This window comes from Stylophora pistillata, chromosome 11 (genome assembly GCF_964205215.1).
Source record: "Stylophora pistillata chromosome 11, jaStyPist1.2, whole genome shotgun sequence".
Lineage (NCBI taxonomy): Eukaryota > Metazoa > Cnidaria > Anthozoa > Scleractinia > Pocilloporidae > Stylophora > Stylophora pistillata.
Window position 1 is genome coordinate 4,889,724 of NC_142529.1, and position 20,026 is coordinate 4,909,749.

Here is a 20,026-nt window from a genome sequence, read left to right on the forward strand (position 1 = left end):
AATCAAATATCTTGTGTTCTTTTTTCGGCAGCTAACAAACCAGTTGCTGGGAGGATATCAGAAGGACACATCGTAGCATACTCCACGACATACGAACGGAAAATTAAGAGAGCTTGGAAATAGCATATTTGACTGATTACGAGTTACACAGAGAAGACAAAATCTTCAAATTTATGGCGCTTTAGAGTATTATTTCGATGTGGATGAGTTGGTACACATGAAACTATAGAGGAGCTTAAGCAATCACCTTGACACCCAGGAGTGCATCCCTTCAATTTCACTTCCTTTTTCTTTAGAATTTCGCGCGAGACTTGAAGTATTTTCTCTATACGTCCGAACCATACTTGGCACGCTTCTCTTCCGTATAACTTGAAAATGCCAAGTTCAGTTACAACTGTTTTAGACGTGAATAATTTGGAGCTCGCAATATAAGAGTTAAAGACATGATCACAGTTTGAAACGCACGTGTAGTGTTAATTTTTTTTTCTCTTCATTGGATACATTCACGTAGGAATTTTGCAAAATAAGAGTTTATTAGACAGAGTGGTAGTTTTTCTCCTCTTAAACCTTTCGTCATCTTCACGTCCTCTCAGGACCGTCTCCGTCGTGATTTGCTTGAGTTCCCTTCTATAGTTTTAAGTTCAGTCAGCAGTGCACTAATACCGGAGGCCGTACGCGTTCTAGTTTCAAGGAAAACTTTAAGAAAATTCGTTGTCGCTCATGAACGCGTTTCTTTTGCTGGTTTTTACCGGTTGTGATACCAAAGACATTTTAAAAACTCGAATAAATAAGAGATCGACATGTCTTTACATACTAATTAGTTCTAATTTATTATTTGAATAAGTTTATTCTAATGTAATATACTTACACAGATGTACATCTTCCTATGATACTGATATTTAGAACCAAGCGGTGATGTAAAAAGTGTTTACATATCTAAGAGTTTGCCCATACATTAATACTTTTGTTAATGGAGATCTCTGCTATCATACACTGAGTATTTTTCAGGATAAGAACACTTCCGAAATTGAAGAGGCGTTAGGATACTTCAACTCGATATGCATGCATACTACCGTGTCAGTTTTTTATTTTTGTTCGTTTGGGTGTTTATTTTTTCACTTAGAATTGTTCAAATAATGTATTTATGGTTCATTATTGCTTTTTCACCCGGCAACTCGTTACATTGCAATAATTTATTAGTATCGATACATTAATATATTAGTATTTCTCATCAGTAGGCAAAGAAGATTTGCTCAGAATTTAATTCGTTACGCAATCTTATCTCTTACATGTGGAAATAGAGAAGAATCGAATTAGAAGAATTCACTTTGAAACTTTTCATTTTTCATCGTAATTTACTGTCAAAGTTGAATAGACTGAATGAAGTTTCCCGAATCCCAGCTCCATGCTATAACGTGTATCCCAAAAATTCCGAATGCACAAATCTATATCGCAGCCGTTACATTGGGATATCCCACAGCGCTTCCTATAGAGGTGAACATGACATCCTAAAGAATTGCCGTGGAGCACACTCCGTATGCACTGGAACAGCGTTAGTTTTATTGCTTTGCACATGTTTTCTTGTACATTCCTGATTGACACATTTAAGTAACATTTTTTCAAGCCCTCCACATCGTGATCACAGTGCATTTCAGCCAAATATTGACAGACCCGTTTTTAGTTAGATGGCTTCTATTTAATAGAATGACTCAGCAATTAGTCTAACTCTCCCAAGTGCTTCGACAGTCCATTTTGCTATTGATGATCGAGATATGTTCCCTTGTCCTATTTCCGTTACAATAATTTCCGTAGCTTTCCCTGCTGTAACCCTAATGTGCTTTGAATAATTCTCCTCAGATTTCCCTAATCAATCCGTTTAATTAAACTTTATCTGATACGGGAGCTCGTTCATTTTTAGTCCTTTCCCTTATGTAATCAAAATTCATTCTTTTACAATTGCGAAATTCTCGCGTTTAATTTAGCATTTCCCGTTCCCTGAAGCGTTCGTTGTGCATTTCTTAGGGTAATCCCGACCCACCTGTAAGTGATATTTAACAATTATTCGCCGAAGACGAGGTGAATATCGTCGAATAATCCCCGAGACAAAGTCGAGGGGATTATTCGACAATATACAGCGAATAATTGTTTTAGTATAATTTCAGAGCTGAACAACAGAGAAATTTCTAAAATAACATTTTAGTAACATTTATTAACATTTTATATGAACGGCCTGGAACGGTTTATATAGCGTCATATAAGGAACCGCTCGACCAATCAGATTGCTGGAAAGTCTTTGCTCAGCTCTTACATTATACCAAATACAACTATTTTGAGTAATATTTTTAAGCTCCATCGCAGCGCGGTTTATCCTAGTCTCCAGTTCCCAAAATCTGACTATTACCTCTCCCCTCTAACCACTCTGTATCTCTCTAAACATTCGATGAGAGAATTTGGCGTTACATCAAGTTAATACTACCCAGGAGATAAGTTCATCTGTTTTCATCATCTTTTCTAAATTGAATTAAGATTGTGGGAAGTTTAATTTTGATCACGTCTAGAAGTCGCAAATCCTGGGTAAAATCGACAATGGAAGTTCCCTTTTTCTAATTCATGCATGCGTTTATCCCTTTAACTTCAAAGATTCCACTAGTAAGTCCCGTTACTGTCTGCTACAAAAAATTCTTGTGATGTTAGTTCGCAGAATTTGATATTAAACCAACTAGTAGTAGTTACCGTGATTGGTTTTTTTTTTTTCTATTCTCATAAATAAATAAAATAAATAAATAAATAATTTAGCAATGGACATCCACTGGGTGGCTCTTATTATCCACTGTTTCCAGATCGAATTGGAATTTGGAACGTTGGTTTTTGCGGAGGGAGGAAAACCTGAGGACCCGGAGAAAAACCCTCAGAGCAAGGACGAGAACCAACCACAAACTCAACCCACATGTGACGCCAGGTCCGGGAATCGAACCCGGGCCACAGTGGTGGGAGGTGAGTGCTCTCACCACTGCGCCATCCCTGCTCCCCTTCTCATCACTTGTCTGCTTGTTATTGGTCACTAACGGGTGTTAAATGGCTAACTTAATATTTTCTAAGTGTTTCTTTCCTCACTATCTTCTCGCCTTGCGTTCCCATGACTACCTTCCGACACTATTGTAAGGGTTATTGTCTGTACCGTTCTGCCTCTGTAATATCTTCTTCGCATACCCCATTAGACATTGTTTTCAAAAGCATTCTTCTGCATGAATTACGTTTGGACTATCTCCAGACCTTCTCGCGTTCGCGATCCCCACGCTTCCTTTCACCGCAAGAGTCTCCTTCCCTCCCTAAATAATTTCTAATGCCTAGTCGAGTTCCTCAGATGTTTTTCCGTCCCTATTTGCTTCTTTCCCTGCTATGAAGGTTTCCTTTTTTTTACCTCGTGGGAATTTGACGCGATATCAGATAGGTTATCATCCGCGTTTGCAGAGAGAGGTAACATTGTCCTCAGACTTTGGTAACATTCCTTATAATCCCCGGAAAAACAAAGATATCTTTATCAAGAGCGCGCACTCAAATTCCTTAAATCTTATCATAATTCAAGATGGGGATGTCTTCTTGAAATCAGAGCGTAGCGTTATCATCGATTCAAAAAGTAACTTTCTTCAGTCAAATAACTTAGGTGGAGATATATTCACATAATAATTTTTCCAATGAAATATTAACCTACCTCTGCTCAAGAGTCAAATGGTTTCCCCTCGTTTTTCTTCTTCATAATCATTATTTGCCTTATTTTAACAATAAAAAATATTTAATTACAGCGATAACAGTTAGAAGGCGAGGAGACCCATGAGGCCACCAGGCTTATGGGAGAGCCACCTCACTTACAATAATAAATTAAGTAAAGAAAACGTGCTGCGAATCTTCGGCTTGGCCAATTCAGTGATTATTTAAGTAAAAATTCTTGCAATTTCATTTTAAAGCTGAGAAAGTTTGACGAACGAGTGACTGAAATAGAGAGAGAGTTCCAAATTTTAAGAATAATTTGGATATATCAACAAAGTTGAAATGGTAAATTGGCCACCGTAACGATTACAAAAGCTGACGTTTCGAGCGTTTGCCCTTCGTCGGAGCGAATAGAGGAATTGTGGGTTGTGTGTGCTTTTAAATGAAGAAAATGGAGCTACGTTATTGGTGGGAACATGGCAACGAGAAAAAATGAATAAATTAGTGGAATGAAAAGCGTTCGTTGGTCCCTGTGGGAGTTAGACTGCCGGTTTGAAAGATGAGCTTTTGATCAAGATTTTTACGGCTTTCCGTGCTACCTATGTGCAAGGAAAGACCGCAGATTGCCATATGTTGCTTAGAATGATTAGGTAAATTAAAATGTCTAGCGACTGGTTTCGATGTGTCCTTGTCATTCCTTTCCACGTCTCGAAGGTGTTCTCGGAATCGGTCACCTAGTCTTCTGCCTGTTTCGCCGATGTATATATTTTTGCAATAAGTGCAAGTTATGCAATAGATTACATTGGCGGAGGTGCACGTGAAGTGATCGGTGATCTTAATGGATCGTTTAGGTCCCGATATTTTATCAGTGTTGTGAATGAAAGGAAACGTTTTGCATCGTGCACGAACGCATTTAAAAGTACTTGGTTGGTCATTAGTCGGAAAAGAACTTCTGACCAAAAAATTGCCTATGATTTTGTCGCGTTTGAATGAAATGAGCAGAGGCTGCGAAAAGATGGTGCTTGTCTCTGGATCGTTTTGAAGTAATTTAAACAAGGACCCTGACTATAAAAGGGATAGCTCCTCCCCCGTCTTGTAACGCAATCTTTGCTTCCATGGCTAATCGAAGATGGCTGACTAATGGAAGGTGAAGGGGGAAAAAGAGATTTGTACACGAAGACCGATATCCTTGTCTTGTTTCAATTGATTTCCACTTGAAAATGTTTTTATTGACGATTAAAAAGGGACGAATGGAGAAATACTGATCTTCATTTGCAAAACTCAAAAAATTAGGCTATCGCAATTTGAATTTCGCGCTCCTAACGGCTCCTCCTATCGCGAGATGGTCGTACTGGCCCTCTGACTCCCCTCCGTTTGCCTCAACTTCTTGAGCCGTCGATATCATTGACTAGAGGATCTCAGTAGTGTGACATCCTCAGAGAGAGTGGTTTTCATGTACATATATGTACATTTGTGTACATGTAAGTAAATGTGTGTACGTGTATGTTGCGACATAACTCATCTTCCACTTCGAATTGATCCATTTTACGGTTGCTACGGTCGCGCACTAACTAGTCTTTAGCTTTAAAATTGCATTTTATTTTGCCATGGCGGATTTTCCATCAAAAAAGCCAAAATTCTTGGTTTTCACCCACGTGACCTATACCTTGACAACGGTTGCTACGCCGCCATATTGGTGTCGTATTATTCAAACATTTCGCGTGTTATCAAAGCTTTAGAAATATTCTTCATCATGGTTCATTGTATTATGGTTGATTGTTTTCATAATAGTGGAAAGACGAAAGGTATAGGGTTTTATAGGATTCCAGTTGTAGTCACTAACCAAGGAGAAAAAGCAGAAGAGCTAAGCAGAGAACGAAGAGAAAGATGGATCGCCGCCATTAGCCGCGACGACATCACTTCGAAGGATGTCCTCAGTAATGAAAGAGTCTGTGGACGACATTTCGTGTCAGGACAATCTGCAAAACCCTGGGATAAGTACAACGTCGACTGGGTTCCTACTTTGAATCTCGGGAAGACAAAATATCAACAGTAGCAAACAGGCTTTATATCACCTGCTGGTACAGGTGCAGCAATTTCATGCTTCCTGGTGTACCATCTTCCTAAGATTTCAGGTAGGATACAAGATCTCCACACTTTGGTGAGTTTTGGAAGAACTGATTCCCAGTGTGAAATGTCCTTGTAAATTCTCTCCAATAAAAACCTTGTTTGATTGTTATTGTCAAAAGAGCACACAACAAAGTCACAATACTGAGAGTCTGTGATAAACAACTGTTGCTGTACTTGAAAAAAGTACTGGTGATTTCTCTTGAGCTGTACCTTTCCATTGACGTTTTCAAGACATGAATTCTTCTTTTCCACATAACTTTCAAGGTCACAGTTTTCAATGTTGTAAGGGCATTTGACTTCTCCACAACCATTCCCACAGCATGAACATGATACCAAAAAATCTGGAGTAGCATTTATCCAGGGGTGCTGTTTATCCACTATCATACCACATTGTTCAACTTTCAGATCTCTGTGAGTCTCTAGCATAGTCTTGGTATAAGCATTCACTGCAGCACTCTCATTCTTACGGCCATGACTGATTGCTTTAGTAGTAACTTTGAACAGATCAGGATATGAGATGGACTTAATTAAGGATTGTGATGGCATAGCAGGGTTAGTATGAGCTACTGCCCAACTCAGAGATGCACCAATGCGCCCAGCTCTGTGCCTGAAAAATGCATTTCCTTTAGCCTGTTCCCTGGTGTCTTGCTCAATTAATTCTACCTGTGATTCTGAAATAGTCAGATCAATATTTTCACACTTTTCTAGGAGTTCTGGATATGACAAGTCAAAATTACATGGATCAAAAAGGTCAGAAATGGTTGGGATACTTCTACTTTTCATGATAAACTGTTCAGAATAGGGTTCAATCAAGCTTAAGGCAACAGGTTTGAACTTGCACTCATTTATTTTGGCAAGGAAATGTTTAAGCTCAGTTCCTCCAGATGTAACCCGTTCTGTCGAGACCTTAGCTTTCTTTGTAGTGCAAGGTGCTGATAAGGAAGGTGGAGAGTTTTCTGATAGTCCCTCAATACAGGCATCTAAGTTATCTTTCAACTTTTTCGCCGACTTGAAGTTGATATCTTTGACCCTAGCATAAGGAACCTCACTCACATATGTCGGTAACAACCACGTGCACTTTACTTGCGTACATGCCAGCGTTTCATTAATTCTCGTTGAAGCTTCGATATGAAATAAAGTACTTGCAATATGTGAGCAAGTCTCAGCTAGTCCAGCTTTACAACCAAGGCAGTGGGCTGATAACACGGTTCCCTCCTTATTAGTAATAATCCAAACTGCAAATGGTCGCTCATTCATTCGTTGAGAATGTCTCACCTTTCCGATCACCACGAATTTTTCACCTATGACTTTGCCTTCAACACTGGAAATAAAACCCGACACCATCTGATTGTAGGCCTCCAAGCTTTTGAAAGCTTTGAACTGTTTCTTTGTGTAATAACTCGTATCGATAACCAAATAGCACAGGAGATCTGTAGCTTCTATGGGTGGTAAACATTGTGGATCTAACTTTGCGTAGATCAATGTAGCGGGATCGATCCCCACGAGTGATATTTTTTCTAAATACCTTTGTTTAACATGTGGCTCTAGTCTTTTAACATAGTCGCTTAAAGGTATATTGCAAATATCTTCCTTTTTTTCTTCCTTTTTGATGTTTTCAGAAATTTTGTCCAAATCACGCGACATACTTTTAAAGAATCATGCACCAAAACACTGCATTTTGACATATGCTAATAAGCTTTTGCGACACCAATATGGCGGACGCCTAATTTGCATATGCTGTGACGTCACGTGAAAACCAAGAATAGCGGCGCGAGGTCTACGAGTCCGAGTCTACGAGTCCAGTTATACACTGGAGCTGGCGGTCGAGCCCGGAATGGAAGAGCGATTGGAAAGCGTGAAGACAAGAATTCAGCGGTTGAAGGAACACCTTCATTTAGCGAGTCGAACACCGATGGCAAATGTTATTTTGATGGAACGACTCTTAGACTTATTCGAATGGTCTGAACAAAGAGGTATGGTAAGTGAAAGTCACTCCTCTTTGTTTACATCTTGCTCGTTCGCTCAGGCTTCTGATCTCGCCAGCGACGCGGCCACCCAAACCGACATAAACGGGTCCAATTTTTTTATCGCACGTTTTGAGTTATGGGGAGAAAAAGCCTCAAAAAAGGAAAAAAAAAAATAGAGCGAAGTTCGAGAATAGGTCCCTTTGAAAGGAACATAGTTTTTTAAGTATTTTGACACGGCACTATGTAGGATATTTTTTGCCTGAACATTTTAGACGCGCGTTGCAACGAGAAGCCTATTTCACTAGCTACTTATGAAAAGGTCGAGGTTTTCAATAGTTCTTGAGGCCCGTTCAGGCAATATAGCCGATGATAGTTTGTTTTCCATCGGATTTCAGTCAACCAGACATGTTTCCAATCCGTGACCGAAATTATTTTATATGAGCACCCACGGGATTCGTATTTCAAACCACATATTCCGTTGGAGAAACTGCGCGCGATTCAAATTAAAATTCTATCCAACGTGATCTCTTGTTTAATTGCAGAGGAGTTCTTGTATAAGTGTCACATGAAATCCCGTAGACAAAACGTCGAAGAAACTAACCACTTTATTACAACAATACAAAACCGGTATGAGAAGAGGATTTTTGTGAAAGATAATAAAGGTCATAAAAGCTAGTCCTCACCGCTAGCCCTCGACCGTTTGCCTTCCTTACAGAAATGACATCGCAAGCGGGTGTACATTCCGTGGAGCCAACTGAGTGGAGCCGATCATCTTTTCTTTGCCGTAAACGAAAATGGCAAAATTCGTAGAAGTTTGAGATATGCACTGGCTGCAAGTGACCTTTCGGTTACAATAGTTTTGCCGATATCGCACGGTCACGGACTGGTTGATGTCGACAGTTCGGTGTCAGGGGTGAAATGACTGACGGCTTGCCCAGGGCAAGTGTCCTTTTATAGTCAGGGTCCTTGTTTAAAGTTTTTAAGAATGACGGATTTAACTGAGTGGTTGTGAGGGTGAAACATGAGAGTGAATGGAATGCGGTCGAATCCTCCTTATGCGACGTTTGTAGTGCTGAATGTCGATCAATAAGTTGAGCGCGGTGGTAACCCGCTTGAACGACAGAAACAGGGTAACCACGTTTATCGAAGAACTGGCACATTGACTCTGATTTGTGGTGGAAATCAGAGTCATCACTACATAAACGAAGTCTTACAAACTGAGAAAAAGGAATGGAATTCTTAACGTGAGATGGATGCGAAGACGAATATAACAAGTAATTATGCGAGTCTGTAAGTTTGTAATACCCGCTGGTGCATAAACCGTTACCTTCAATTTTAGGACCTTGGTAGAGAATTGTAAATTGCTTGACATTTGTACGGCACAACTGCGTTCGATAATTACTGGCTGTTCTGGTACCATAGCTGTGAATTTGGCTATTCCTTACAAAAAGATCGAGAAGCAATGGGGGCAATAAGTTATTTTTTAAATAAAACATAAATTTGGCGATTTCAAATTTATTGACATAGAAAATATCTAAAATTCCTAGTTTGGAGAATAAAGGGGCAGAGTGGTCTCGATAGTCCGAGTTGGTGATAGCCCGCATAGCTCGCTTTTGCAAATAATAAATTCTATTTACGTTAGATACGTACGTGGACGAACAGGCGGAGTTACAATAGACGATATAAGGATAAACTAAGGTGTAATACAAAGTGAGTTTGGTTGCAGAGGATGGGGAAAAGCGAGACCTAAATATAATACCTATTCAATTAGCGATTTGTTTACATACATAGCTGCTATGGTATTTCCAGGTGAGATAATTGTCAATATAGACCCCAAGGAATTTAGTTACATTAGCTTGTTGTAGGGGTTTACCTCCAAAGGAGAGAGAAATGCTGCAGTTAAATTTCTTCTGTCTAGGTTTAAAAATTATATAGTTGGTTTTCTTTATATTAACTGAAAGCTTGTTACCTTTTAGCCAAACGTCAATGTTTTGGAGTTCATCGTTAAGTATGGATTCTAAGCAATTTAGATTTGAGTGAGAATAAAAGATACTGGTGTCATCAGCAAAAAGTAGATGGTCTGATAATTCAGAGGCATTGGGAAGGTCATTAATGAATAAAATAAACAATGGTGGGTCTAAAATCGAACCTTCTTCGTCTAGTTGCTTCGTATTCCTCCATTTTCTTGTGATCTGTCACCGGAATGAGCCGCAATCTTGTCTGCAAAGGCTGCAACATAAAAATGAGTATTTAATTGGAATGCAATTCACAACAAGAAATGACTTTTTCGAAATTCATTTTCACTATGAATGAATCAGGACCCTGTCACTTATGATCAAGTCGACGCAGTACAAAGTCGATGGTGGCCACCTGCTAGCTGTTATCCAGATCCAACATTTAATCTTAAAATTATTTTCAAGGGAATGAAGTTTCTATTTGAATTATTGATCGTGATGCACTCTGATTTCAAGAAAGGTTTGTTATCAAGATCACTGTTCATTCTTGGTTTAAAAAACCTGTTGTTTTCATGAGTACGAGGAACAGAGAGAACAAAGAAATCAAAAGAATAAAGCCTGGGAAAAGAAAAGAGATAAAACAAAGAGAGAATTCGAACTCTGATTATGACACGAACTAAATATTACGTGGGTCTTATTATTTCTCAAACAATGCTGAAGCATCGACAGATCTTGTTAAAAATATATAATCAATACAAAATCTGGAAATTTTCATCAGTTTACATTCGTGTAGGTGCATTAATGCATTTATGGAAAAATTGCAGAGGTATAAAATTTCTGGAAATCACACACCTCGAAGCTATTTAGAATGAAAAAATTCTTGCAGGTTTTCGAGATGTACAGTTGGATATAAAATGTTTCCTGACGTCACCTATTTGCCTATTTTGTAAAGACATAAACAACAACATCCATTTGGCGCGAAAATATGCTCGGATATTTTTCGGTGGACACGGCTAACTGTTTAATACGTAAGATATTCACTTAAGTGTTCTCTGGTTCGACTTGCACTGAACAATTGAACAAACAAACATGTCCATGCTCCTCTAACAAGAGCAAAACGCTCTCCCATCTTGAATTAAATTTTAAAGGAAGACTTCGCGTTATTAATTGTTTGAGCCGATTGAGCGCGAGCAAAAATATTTGATGGATTATAATTCCAGCTATCTCTCAAAGAATCTTGTTAGATTTTGAAAATAAAACAGCCTCCTTGACACGAAAAGTTATTAGGTGTGTTCAAAGGCTAGTTGAGGATTTCTTACTATTTGTCTCTTGATTAGAATCTTTTTTTAATTCGGCATAAAAGTGCGTTATTTAGGATTCTCTTTTAATGCAATGCCTGTTGCAGATAACTTTTAAATAATACATGTGTTTGTTTATCAAAAACTGGATTGAGAATATTCTTAATGACATGAAAATGATATTGCTGATTGTTCTAAAAAGGCCAACATTATGACAAAAGCGTAATGTGATTTATCCCACATTAGCAGTTGTTATTTTTATCTCCCGTCAATCTCGTCTGCAAACTAGCGCGACGTCACGCAGAGCTTCGTTCCCGTTTTAGTAGAGACACGCAGGTTTCGTGATAAAATATACATTTAACAACGTCAATTCACATGGCATGGAAGCGACATCTCATTAAAGTGACCATAAAAACAACGCTGTAATTAATGTCAACAACTATTATTAAGTGTCGGTGTCTTTAACACCGTTGAATTTACGGCAGAACCCAAAAGCCTATAGAAAATTCTGCAACAGAAACGAAGTCAAACATTCGTTGCATTATTTGAGCGAAAGTAGCACAGAGTGTTGCCAAGATTTTCAGTGCTAATAACCGATTATCTATGCGTTATTGACCTAGCGTGTGGTCAAGATACCTGGATATTGACCGAGTTATATGTTTGCGTTTTTATGGACCTCGACTTCGTCTTGGTCCATAGAAGCCCCAAAAGGGAACGAGGCTAATATCCAGCCATCTCGACCGAACAAACTTGGTCAACAAAAAATTGTTATATAGCAAAATATTCCGCTTCAGTAAGAATCAAGAATGACTTTATTTCGAGAGCCAAGAAAGAAAGCCAACGGTGTTTGTGGATGGCTCAATATTGGCCGAGTTCTTTTTCTGCGTTGCCATAAATAATTAACAACTATTCACAGAAGTGAAGGTGGTTAGTGGTGGATATTTACCGAGCCGCGAAGCGGCGAGGTAAATATTCACCGCTAACCACCGACACTGAGGTGAATAGTTGTTTTAGTATATACTAAAATAGTGAGATAATATACACCACCAAAAATTGATTTTAATTCATACATTGCAGCAACGATTCCAACATTTTCCCGCGCGTAACGATCCAACGCGGCTCGGATCGGTGTAAGTGATTTTTTGTTGTAAAACCTGCCGTCTCGTTTTTGCGCTGACAGATAAAATTTCTGAAGACATTTGTTTAGCTCTGGTGGCGACATTTCCTCAAATGGTGTTACAAACTCTTTCTGTATTTGAAACCATTCTGTAAAAAATACCATTTAACTTTGATTTTCAAGTGAACAAGTGAGGTTACGCAAGATTAATTTGCATTTGTAAACAAAACCTTTTTCATTGGTTTTTATCGATAAACTCCCGGCTACCATTACCTTTAAACACGGCCAAACCAAATTTCGTCGCTTTCTGTGTTTTCAGGGACTGCTTCGTCGTTATTTGAGTGATTTCTTCGTTTGTCACGGATGCAAACCGGCACGCCATTTTTTCCCGAGTTGCTCGGAGGTAAATAGCAAAGGATATTCGGAGTTTGACTAGCCAATCAGAGCGCGCCTTCAACGCTATCCACTGCTTTAGTATATGCTAATAAAACATATCCAAAAAAGAAGTAGTGTTATCAGGTGTCCCTCAGGGATCGGTCCTAGGGCCCTTACTATTCCTTATTTATATAAATGATCTATCTTATATAGCTTTGATAAGTTGAAGTTCTACTTATTTGCTGATGATACCAATATGTTATATGCAGGCAGAAATCTCAAATCGCTTCAATCTACAGTTAATGCAAAAATTTTTTGGGTTTTATAACTGACGGATCAAAAATAAATTATCACTAAATATAACGAAATCTAACTTTGTCATTTTTAGAGCAAGACAAAAAAGTTAAATTAGCAAGTCAACTTGAAAGTACTTGACCATCACAACAACTCGTACATTTATTTAGAATGCAAAAATTATGTCAAATATCTAGGTGTGCTTATTGATAAAATTTTCCTTGGAAATATCATAACGCCCACATCACTTCCAAAATAGTAAAACAATTGGCATTATTGTCAGCCTTCGACACTTTGTACCCCTGAATACTTTACATCACATACACATATCTCTTATTCAGCCCTACTTATTCATGACATAATCGTATGGGGCCAAACTGCGAATTAAAACTTACGAAAACAAAATTCTTATTCTTCAAAAACGCGCTCTCCGCCTCATGTTCTTTAGTAACTACAATTCTCATGTAGTACTTTATTTTGTCTCCTCTAGCTTTCTTCCCTTAGATCTACCCTACTTTTAATCCGTTGCTATTCGAATGCATGATACATCTAACAGCTTAACACCGACTAACATATCTAACTTATTTGCTTCCCAATCTAATATTCATTCATATAGTATAACAAGATCATCTTCAAGAGGTGACGATTATGTTAAACACTCAAGGTTAGACAAACAAAGCCTTTTTCAAGGTATGGTGTAAAAATCTGGAATAGCGTACCGTGTGAAATGTGTCAAATGTCCAAAAATAACTTTAAAATCAATGTCCACGACACTTGTATTGATTTACCGACATAATAACCTATATTTGCATTGAAAACTTAATTAAATTGAATTTATTTTTATTTATTTGTTTAATATTTATTTAAAAATTTTTTACTCTTTTTCTCTAGTCTTTCTCGTGAGCCACTTTTATTTGTAAATATAGAAGATACGTGTAACCACTGCTCACCTCCACTAGCTAATCTTCTAACTGCGGGCAGTGGATATTGCTTTCTGTAATATTTGCCATAGTTAATAAAGTTGAAGTGGAATTCATTTCATACCCATATTCTTTGACCCTGATTAGCTATGGTCGATCCTGTATGAGTTTTTTATTCTTTTTTCTGTTTTATTTGTTAGAAAGTAATCGTTCTATGAGATATCCATAAAATCATAGATCAACCACATTCAATACCCATTTTTTGGAAAATTACTTTAGTTTGAATCTATTCTTTGGATTGAGTTCTCTGTTTTCACGGAGATATTCTTCAACTTTAATTTGCTATCAACGACTCTTAACGATCTATTCTCTCAACTTGCCTGTTTTGTCTTTTTCCTATGTTAATTAAAGAGCGATTAATGATGATCTGCCTCAGCGAATGAAAAAAGATCAGTTTGCACGTTCGCTGAAAGCTCAAAATTTCGTTCCATAGTTTCTTGCTTAATTACGGTTGTATACAAATGAACTCCACAATATGCTTAAACATCGGATCATATTTTACATACGCTTCTACTGAACAAGTCAAGGGATTTTGCTGTTGCTAAAAAGATTGTCAGAACAACCAGGACAAAGAAAGTAGAAAGTAAGAGAAGTTTTACTTAGACCTACGCCGAGGACTATGGGTAGGAAAATAATTTACCGAAACTAAAACATAGTTGATAAACAAGTACCCCGGCTTTAAAGCTCAGCAAAGTAGTTGAGATGCACCTCTTTAACCAGAGTAAAAAAAGACTTAGAATTCCTCAAGTTATTTTAAAGCAAATATGATAAAGGCACGCTTACCTCTGATTTATTGAAGTAACGGGTGAACAGAGATCCTTGACTGCCACTTGGCATCCCTTGAATATGATGTCTTTTGTACATGGATGGTAAAATGGTTCCTATATCAAAGTAAAGTCGCTAGTGCAAGTGCGAGTCTACTTTGATGATCACCTCCTGACTAATTAATAAGTATTAATTAATAAGTATTCATCAATATTGGATGGATTACAAAAGGGAAGTTTGTACTTGTACCTATTGATCCCCCAGTCAGATCTTATTCCGGTTTCACCAGCATGAAAAGACCAAGATTACTGCTGCCCCTATAGAATGTGATTCCATTCCATCGCACCTTACTCCCCCTACAGTTCCAGTTATAACGCGGGGTGGAAGGGGGGGGGTTAAGGGCAAAGCGTTATTTTCGAAAACGAAGACACATTTTATGCTAAAGCCAATGTACTCTTCAATAACCCACTGCGTCTTACCGCTTTAAAGGGAAAGTACGATCTAGAAAAAGTTTATCTCAATTAAAAGAATTTTTCCTCAGGAGTTCGAAAATAACTGCCATTTTTTCCAGAGCGCTTTGAAGTTGCCCATTTTTACAACTTTTGTGGTTAGAAAATCGCCATCTTTGATATTACGTCAGTTGTGACGTAGTAATAGTCAACCTTTGCTCGGCGCTTTGTCCTTATTGACCAGTTTGACCTTTGTGAAAACAGTTTCTAATACCCCTAATAATTGAAATGAGGTGAACTGTTGTGTGGTTGAAAGCCAAAATATATATACATACCAAAATTAAAAAAAAAATGTGTAAGCCTCCACAAGCTACCGGAAAGTGGAATATTAAAGAAAAGCTAGCCGGCAAAAATAATCCGCGAGGACGGCTTGCCAAACCCTGCAAAACTAAGACTTCCAGCGAGATATACAGGTATACACGTTTTCCTTGTTGACCTCCGCTTCGAACTGAAAGCTATGCTTACCTTTTCCGTATTCAACACAAATTTCAGTTATTTATTATATGAATTTTTTCAAACGATTTTATTGTAAACGAATAAATTGAAGCTCGAAATATTGGTACACCGTATGTGGTCAATTCTCTGTCGCCACCCTTAACCAAAGCCGATTTTCAATATCGTGCGCTTTTCCGAGGAGTGTATAAATATATCTTGTCTTTCCCAGGTCTGTTATAAGTCCATCGAGTAAATTTTCTTTACCCCATCAGTCCCATTCTCCTGCGAAAACAAAACTAAATGACATTTAATACATTGCCGGCAAATGATCAAGACACGTTTGCGGCAAATACAAATTATCCCTCGTTAAGGAGGTGCCCATATTCCACTATATTATATCGATTGGACACGATAAAAATAATATGAAAATATTTCATGTCTTCTAACCAACTACTCTACGTAATTATGCAGTGCTTATGATTTTAAAAGAACAGGAAAGTTTCATTTTAGCTTCAGCTAGATTGAGGTAATTTCTAATGTAACCACTCTACGACAGAGGCGACTTTCTGGCGCGCGTTGAAAATAACACAGCTCTAATTCTCACGAGTTGCGACATTTCAAACACTTTGGAATAAAAAATACTGCATTGAAGCTAATTCTAAGCAATAAAGATAAAAACACCATTGCAAATTAACGGTAAATGCTGAAACAAAAAAATCTAATTGGAAACAATTAACTTCTGCCTTTTGTCTGCGTTAATTTTGGCAACTAACTGTTTCTGATCAATTTTGTTGGTGTTTACGCATACGAAGAATGATCTTCAAGTCTATCATTTCTAACTTGTTGCATGCCAACTGAGGCTCTTAACAGTTACAAATAGCTCGTGTTCAGTCATGCACCAAAGCTGGGTTCCTGTAACTGCAAAAATAATTAGTCTCATTCAGAGGTTTCAATGTGAAATGAATCTGTCGCGAGTACTGCGGTCTTCTTTAACAAAATAACTATCACTCCACAGCTTGGATTTGTTTGGGGAAAAAGCCTTTGATTTTCAAATTGAGTCGGTGTCCTAGTACATTTAATTCTAGGACCATACATTCTCTTTTTCCGTAGGTTTCTTTTGACAAATGTCGCAAGAGAACCACTCGCGATTTCCAAGACGTGAGCGACTGAGCGGGTCAACATTTCTTCTTGAAAATCATTTTCCTGACTTTCTCTCCCTTTTTCCTCAACAGAAGTATCGTCTTCCACTCAAGACGACCCATGTTTCGTTTGAAACATAAATGGATGTATGACACCCTCTCGGCAAGATTAAAATCCAAGTCGAGAATTTAATAAGTGGCGCTCTTCCCGCCGCTATTTTCCTTGTTTACATCTAATTCAGCAGGGAATACAATTTAGCATGCTTGACTATTGCTACGTCATAGTTTCGTCATAACAAAGATGGCGGATTTCAATTTGAAAATACCGATTTTTGGAACGTAATTGTTCGCAACTAAAACGCTTTTAGCTCGAGTGAATAGCCAGTTAGGACAATGCAAGCAAGGAACTTTTGATATCAGTAAACTTTTTCCAGACCGTATTTTCCCTTTACCTCCCAAGATCTGATTGTTAATTCTCCGCTCTAGCTGCCACACAATTCCTTGTAAATTGTTTTCAAGAATTTGGTGCTCAATCAAGGTAACAACTTCTACCTGATAAGTTTGAGTATTCTCATTAACTGATTGTTGAATGATGTAAGGATATTACAGGGAGAAGTTACAGGTTAATCACTTCTTGAAGTTTAAAGGACAACTTCCTAAGGAGAATGCTTATGGATAATGAATCACTGATTGTAAAGAAAATTTGGAGGCTCACCTGACCAACAATTGGGAAATTTCTTAATTAATAGATTAACCAATATAAATGAGACAATAAGTAAAGACAATTTGAAGCAAATTTTATGTAGATTTTCACACACTATAATGTGACCATGATCCCTCAGCCATCTGTTTCGTTCTGTAAAAAGCAGGGAAAATGGCCCGTTTTTTTTTTTTTAAATAAAAATACCCTTTAGTGGCTAAGATTTCTTACTGAAATGCCATCTGTGGATGGAAATATTGTTTTGTGTTTTTTGAATTAATGTTGAGTCCGATTTCTGAATAGTCATTGATTATACAGTCATGACTGATGACTGAAATAACCTTAAAGTGCCCATAATGTCAAAAAATGTTTTTGGCTCATCTACTTCTAAATTTCACCAAATGAACTTCTGCGAAAAGAATTTTCGATTTGGATAAAACGCAATTTTGTTATAATTTTTTAAAGACATTCAAATTTTATCGCCATTTTGGTCCGCCATTCGCACCAGTCTTCCTCGGTTTAAAGTGAGTCGTGACGTAGGTTCAGGAACACGTGATTTTGGGTTGTGACTTATCTGACTTGAAAAAAAGTGGGAATTTGCTTCAGAGTGGTCTCCATTTAGTTTAAAATGCCCGAAAGGTGCATTGCCGCTCTGTGTGACAACGTTGGTTTTAAACTTAAGGTCAAGTGAGGTTCCTGAACCTACGTCACAGACATCAGTCACGTGGTCATTTTGAGCACGTTACTCTTGTGATCAGCGGCAGGGGTCGACCGCAAGAAAATAGAATTTTGAACTTTGTAAAAATTCGTAAAAAAATTACGTTTTATCTAAATCGAAAATTTTTTTCACCGAAGTTCCTTTGGTGAAATGTAGAATTAGATGAGCGAAAAACGTTTTTTTGACATCATGGGCACTTTCAGCGAACTTTAAGACAATTTTTAAAGTAATAATTTATTGGTCGATTGATTGACAGATTGATTTATTGATTACTGTAAGCAGTTTTAATCTACGCCGATTGCCAAAACTAAAACGACAATATGCTAAGACAGTAAAATCCAAGCCATAGACAACTGAGAAATACAATACTCTGATGATCACGAGTGAAGCAGTTCACCATTCCCAGAACTGTTTTCAATGTAAAGGAAAATTTATTTCTCCTTCAAGTAAAAATACTTTAAAAAATACAGAATCGAAAAAGAAGATATCTCGTACTTGATGTTCGTGTTATCATTATCATTCTGATTGTCAACACACAACAAATAAGTAAGACTCGATCGCTTATCATCACAACTTTGCTATTGGTATTAACAACTTCTTGTGGCAAGTAAATCCTTACCTCTGAGATGCATCATCATCATCCTCATCATCATTATCGTCATCATTATCATTGGTGACCATCACTCGTGCTTCCTCAGTTTGATGTTTTTTCTTTTGAAAAATTAAAAAAAAGGTGTTTTGAGATACTGAAAGTCAATATTTTCCGCTGTAAGGCTTAACAAATCACATTAAATTTCAAATATGCGAATAATCATCAATTAATACAAAGTTACGAGAGGAAGAATTTGCGGTTAGGCTCTGAAGTCAGTATAAGCTTCACGTCATTAATAGTATCAATAAAGTAGATATTGATAGGTCCATTAGATGGCAGTTTGGTTTAAGAATGAATCGATGTTGTAGTGTATTGAGAACATAGTAAAAGTACTTGTACTAATGTTGCACTTTATCTTTTTCTTTCGTTCAGCTATAAAATTGTAACCTAAAATTTTAAGTTAGTAAAAAGCGATCATCTCGCAAAATAAGGCCGCATTTAAAGTAGAAAGTTCTCTCTAGAAGAGTGATTTGACAGGGCGTTAGTACAGTTGTAAGGCCTGTTTACTGAATAATGAATGGAGATTTTAAGGAGAAGTTGTATTTCAATCACGTCTACGAATAACGGCTAACTTAGAGATATACTTGGATAAGAGTTGACTATGAAGTAAAAATGGCAGAAGATTCGTCAAAAATTGTGTCCAAGATAAAAAAGCAACTAACGTTACCTGATAAAGCGTAACACAGTAACTAAAACATCCGTGAGTTTCACATTAAGAACGGATTCGTCTTAAGAGCCATTAGGTACCAGAGAGTTGTAAAGAATGCCATGACGAAACAACTGACCAGAGTTGCAGTCCACGCACCCCGTCATTAAGGAACGATGATAAATTGGGATAAATATGAGTAAAGCTGGAAAACAAAGCGTAAAAGTTGCTTATGAGCTTCGCTTCACTTCACTTTTCACCCGCAAACCTCGTGCAAAAGTTACACGAAAACTGAATAATTAAACACATTTGAAATTCAAATGAGTGATGATGACTCAGGTCAATTTGCGTACCTATTTTCCTGCGCGTATTTTTTTTGAACATTCAACTACTGTAGTTTTCCAGCGATTGTTAGCTGCTTTTCTCGGCTATAAAATTCCCTTTATTATTAGAGGTCTTCGAGATGTTTGTGATCCGGATGTTGATTACAACTGATCTACCTTTACGACTAGTTCTATTGAAGTAAATCAAAGTACGTTTGGTTATTAGTTATCTAACGAAATATTTACTATTGAACGCTTGAAAGCCCCTCTTGACTTACATGAGACTCTCCTTCCGGATGAAAATCTACTTAAAAT

At 37.6% G+C, this 20,026-nt stretch overlaps 3 protein-coding genes and 1 long non-coding RNA gene across 6 annotated transcripts in view; 2 read left to right on the forward strand and 2 right to left on the reverse strand.

Annotated features, from left to right (window-relative positions):
- The window catches only part of LOC111323964 (uncharacterized), a 37,586-nt gene extending 36,249 nt beyond the window's left edge, over positions 1–1,337 (forward strand). For both annotated transcript variants that reach the window (XM_088738243.1, XM_088738244.1), the window contains one exon: positions 32–1,337. In XM_088738243.1, the coding sequence (XP_088594369.1) occupies positions 32–76 (45 nt within the window). In that variant the 3' untranslated portion in view covers positions 77–1,337. The remainder of the gene's footprint in view (positions 1–31) is intronic.
- Positions 1,338–5,345: 4,008 nt separating this feature from the next.
- On the reverse strand, positions 5,346–7,592 carry LOC148719763 (uncharacterized). Its single transcript, XM_088739220.1, has one exon. It carries the CDS (start codon positions 7,480–7,482, stop codon positions 5,755–5,757), a length of 1,728 nt encoding a protein of 575 aa, XP_088595346.1. The 5' UTR covers positions 7,483–7,592; the 3' UTR covers positions 5,346–5,754.
- Positions 7,593–7,605: 13 nt separating this feature from the next.
- Positions 7,606–8,487, forward strand: LOC148719764 (uncharacterized). Its single transcript, XR_015993360.1, has 2 exons — positions 7,606–7,816; positions 8,348–8,487. It is a non-coding gene; the product is annotated as an uncharacterized LOC148719764 (long non-coding RNA).
- On the reverse strand, positions 8,393–19,682 carry LOC148719765 (uncharacterized). 2 transcript variants are annotated; one of them, XM_088739221.1, is made up of 5 exons: positions 19,410–19,682; positions 18,710–18,801; positions 14,608–14,705; positions 12,449–12,656; positions 8,393–10,034 (listed from the first exon to the last, which is right to left on the reverse strand). In XM_088739221.1, exons 2-5 carry the CDS (start codon positions 18,759–18,761, stop codon positions 9,964–9,966), a joined length of 429 nt encoding a protein of 142 aa, XP_088595347.1. In that variant the 5' UTR covers positions 18,762–18,801; positions 19,410–19,682; the 3' UTR covers positions 8,393–9,963. The 2 variants fall into 2 exon arrangements, with proteins under 2 accessions (XP_088595347.1, XP_088595348.1); XM_088739222.1 differs by having other exon boundaries at positions 14,608–17,528.
- Between the last annotated feature and the right edge of the window lie 344 nt (positions 19,683–20,026).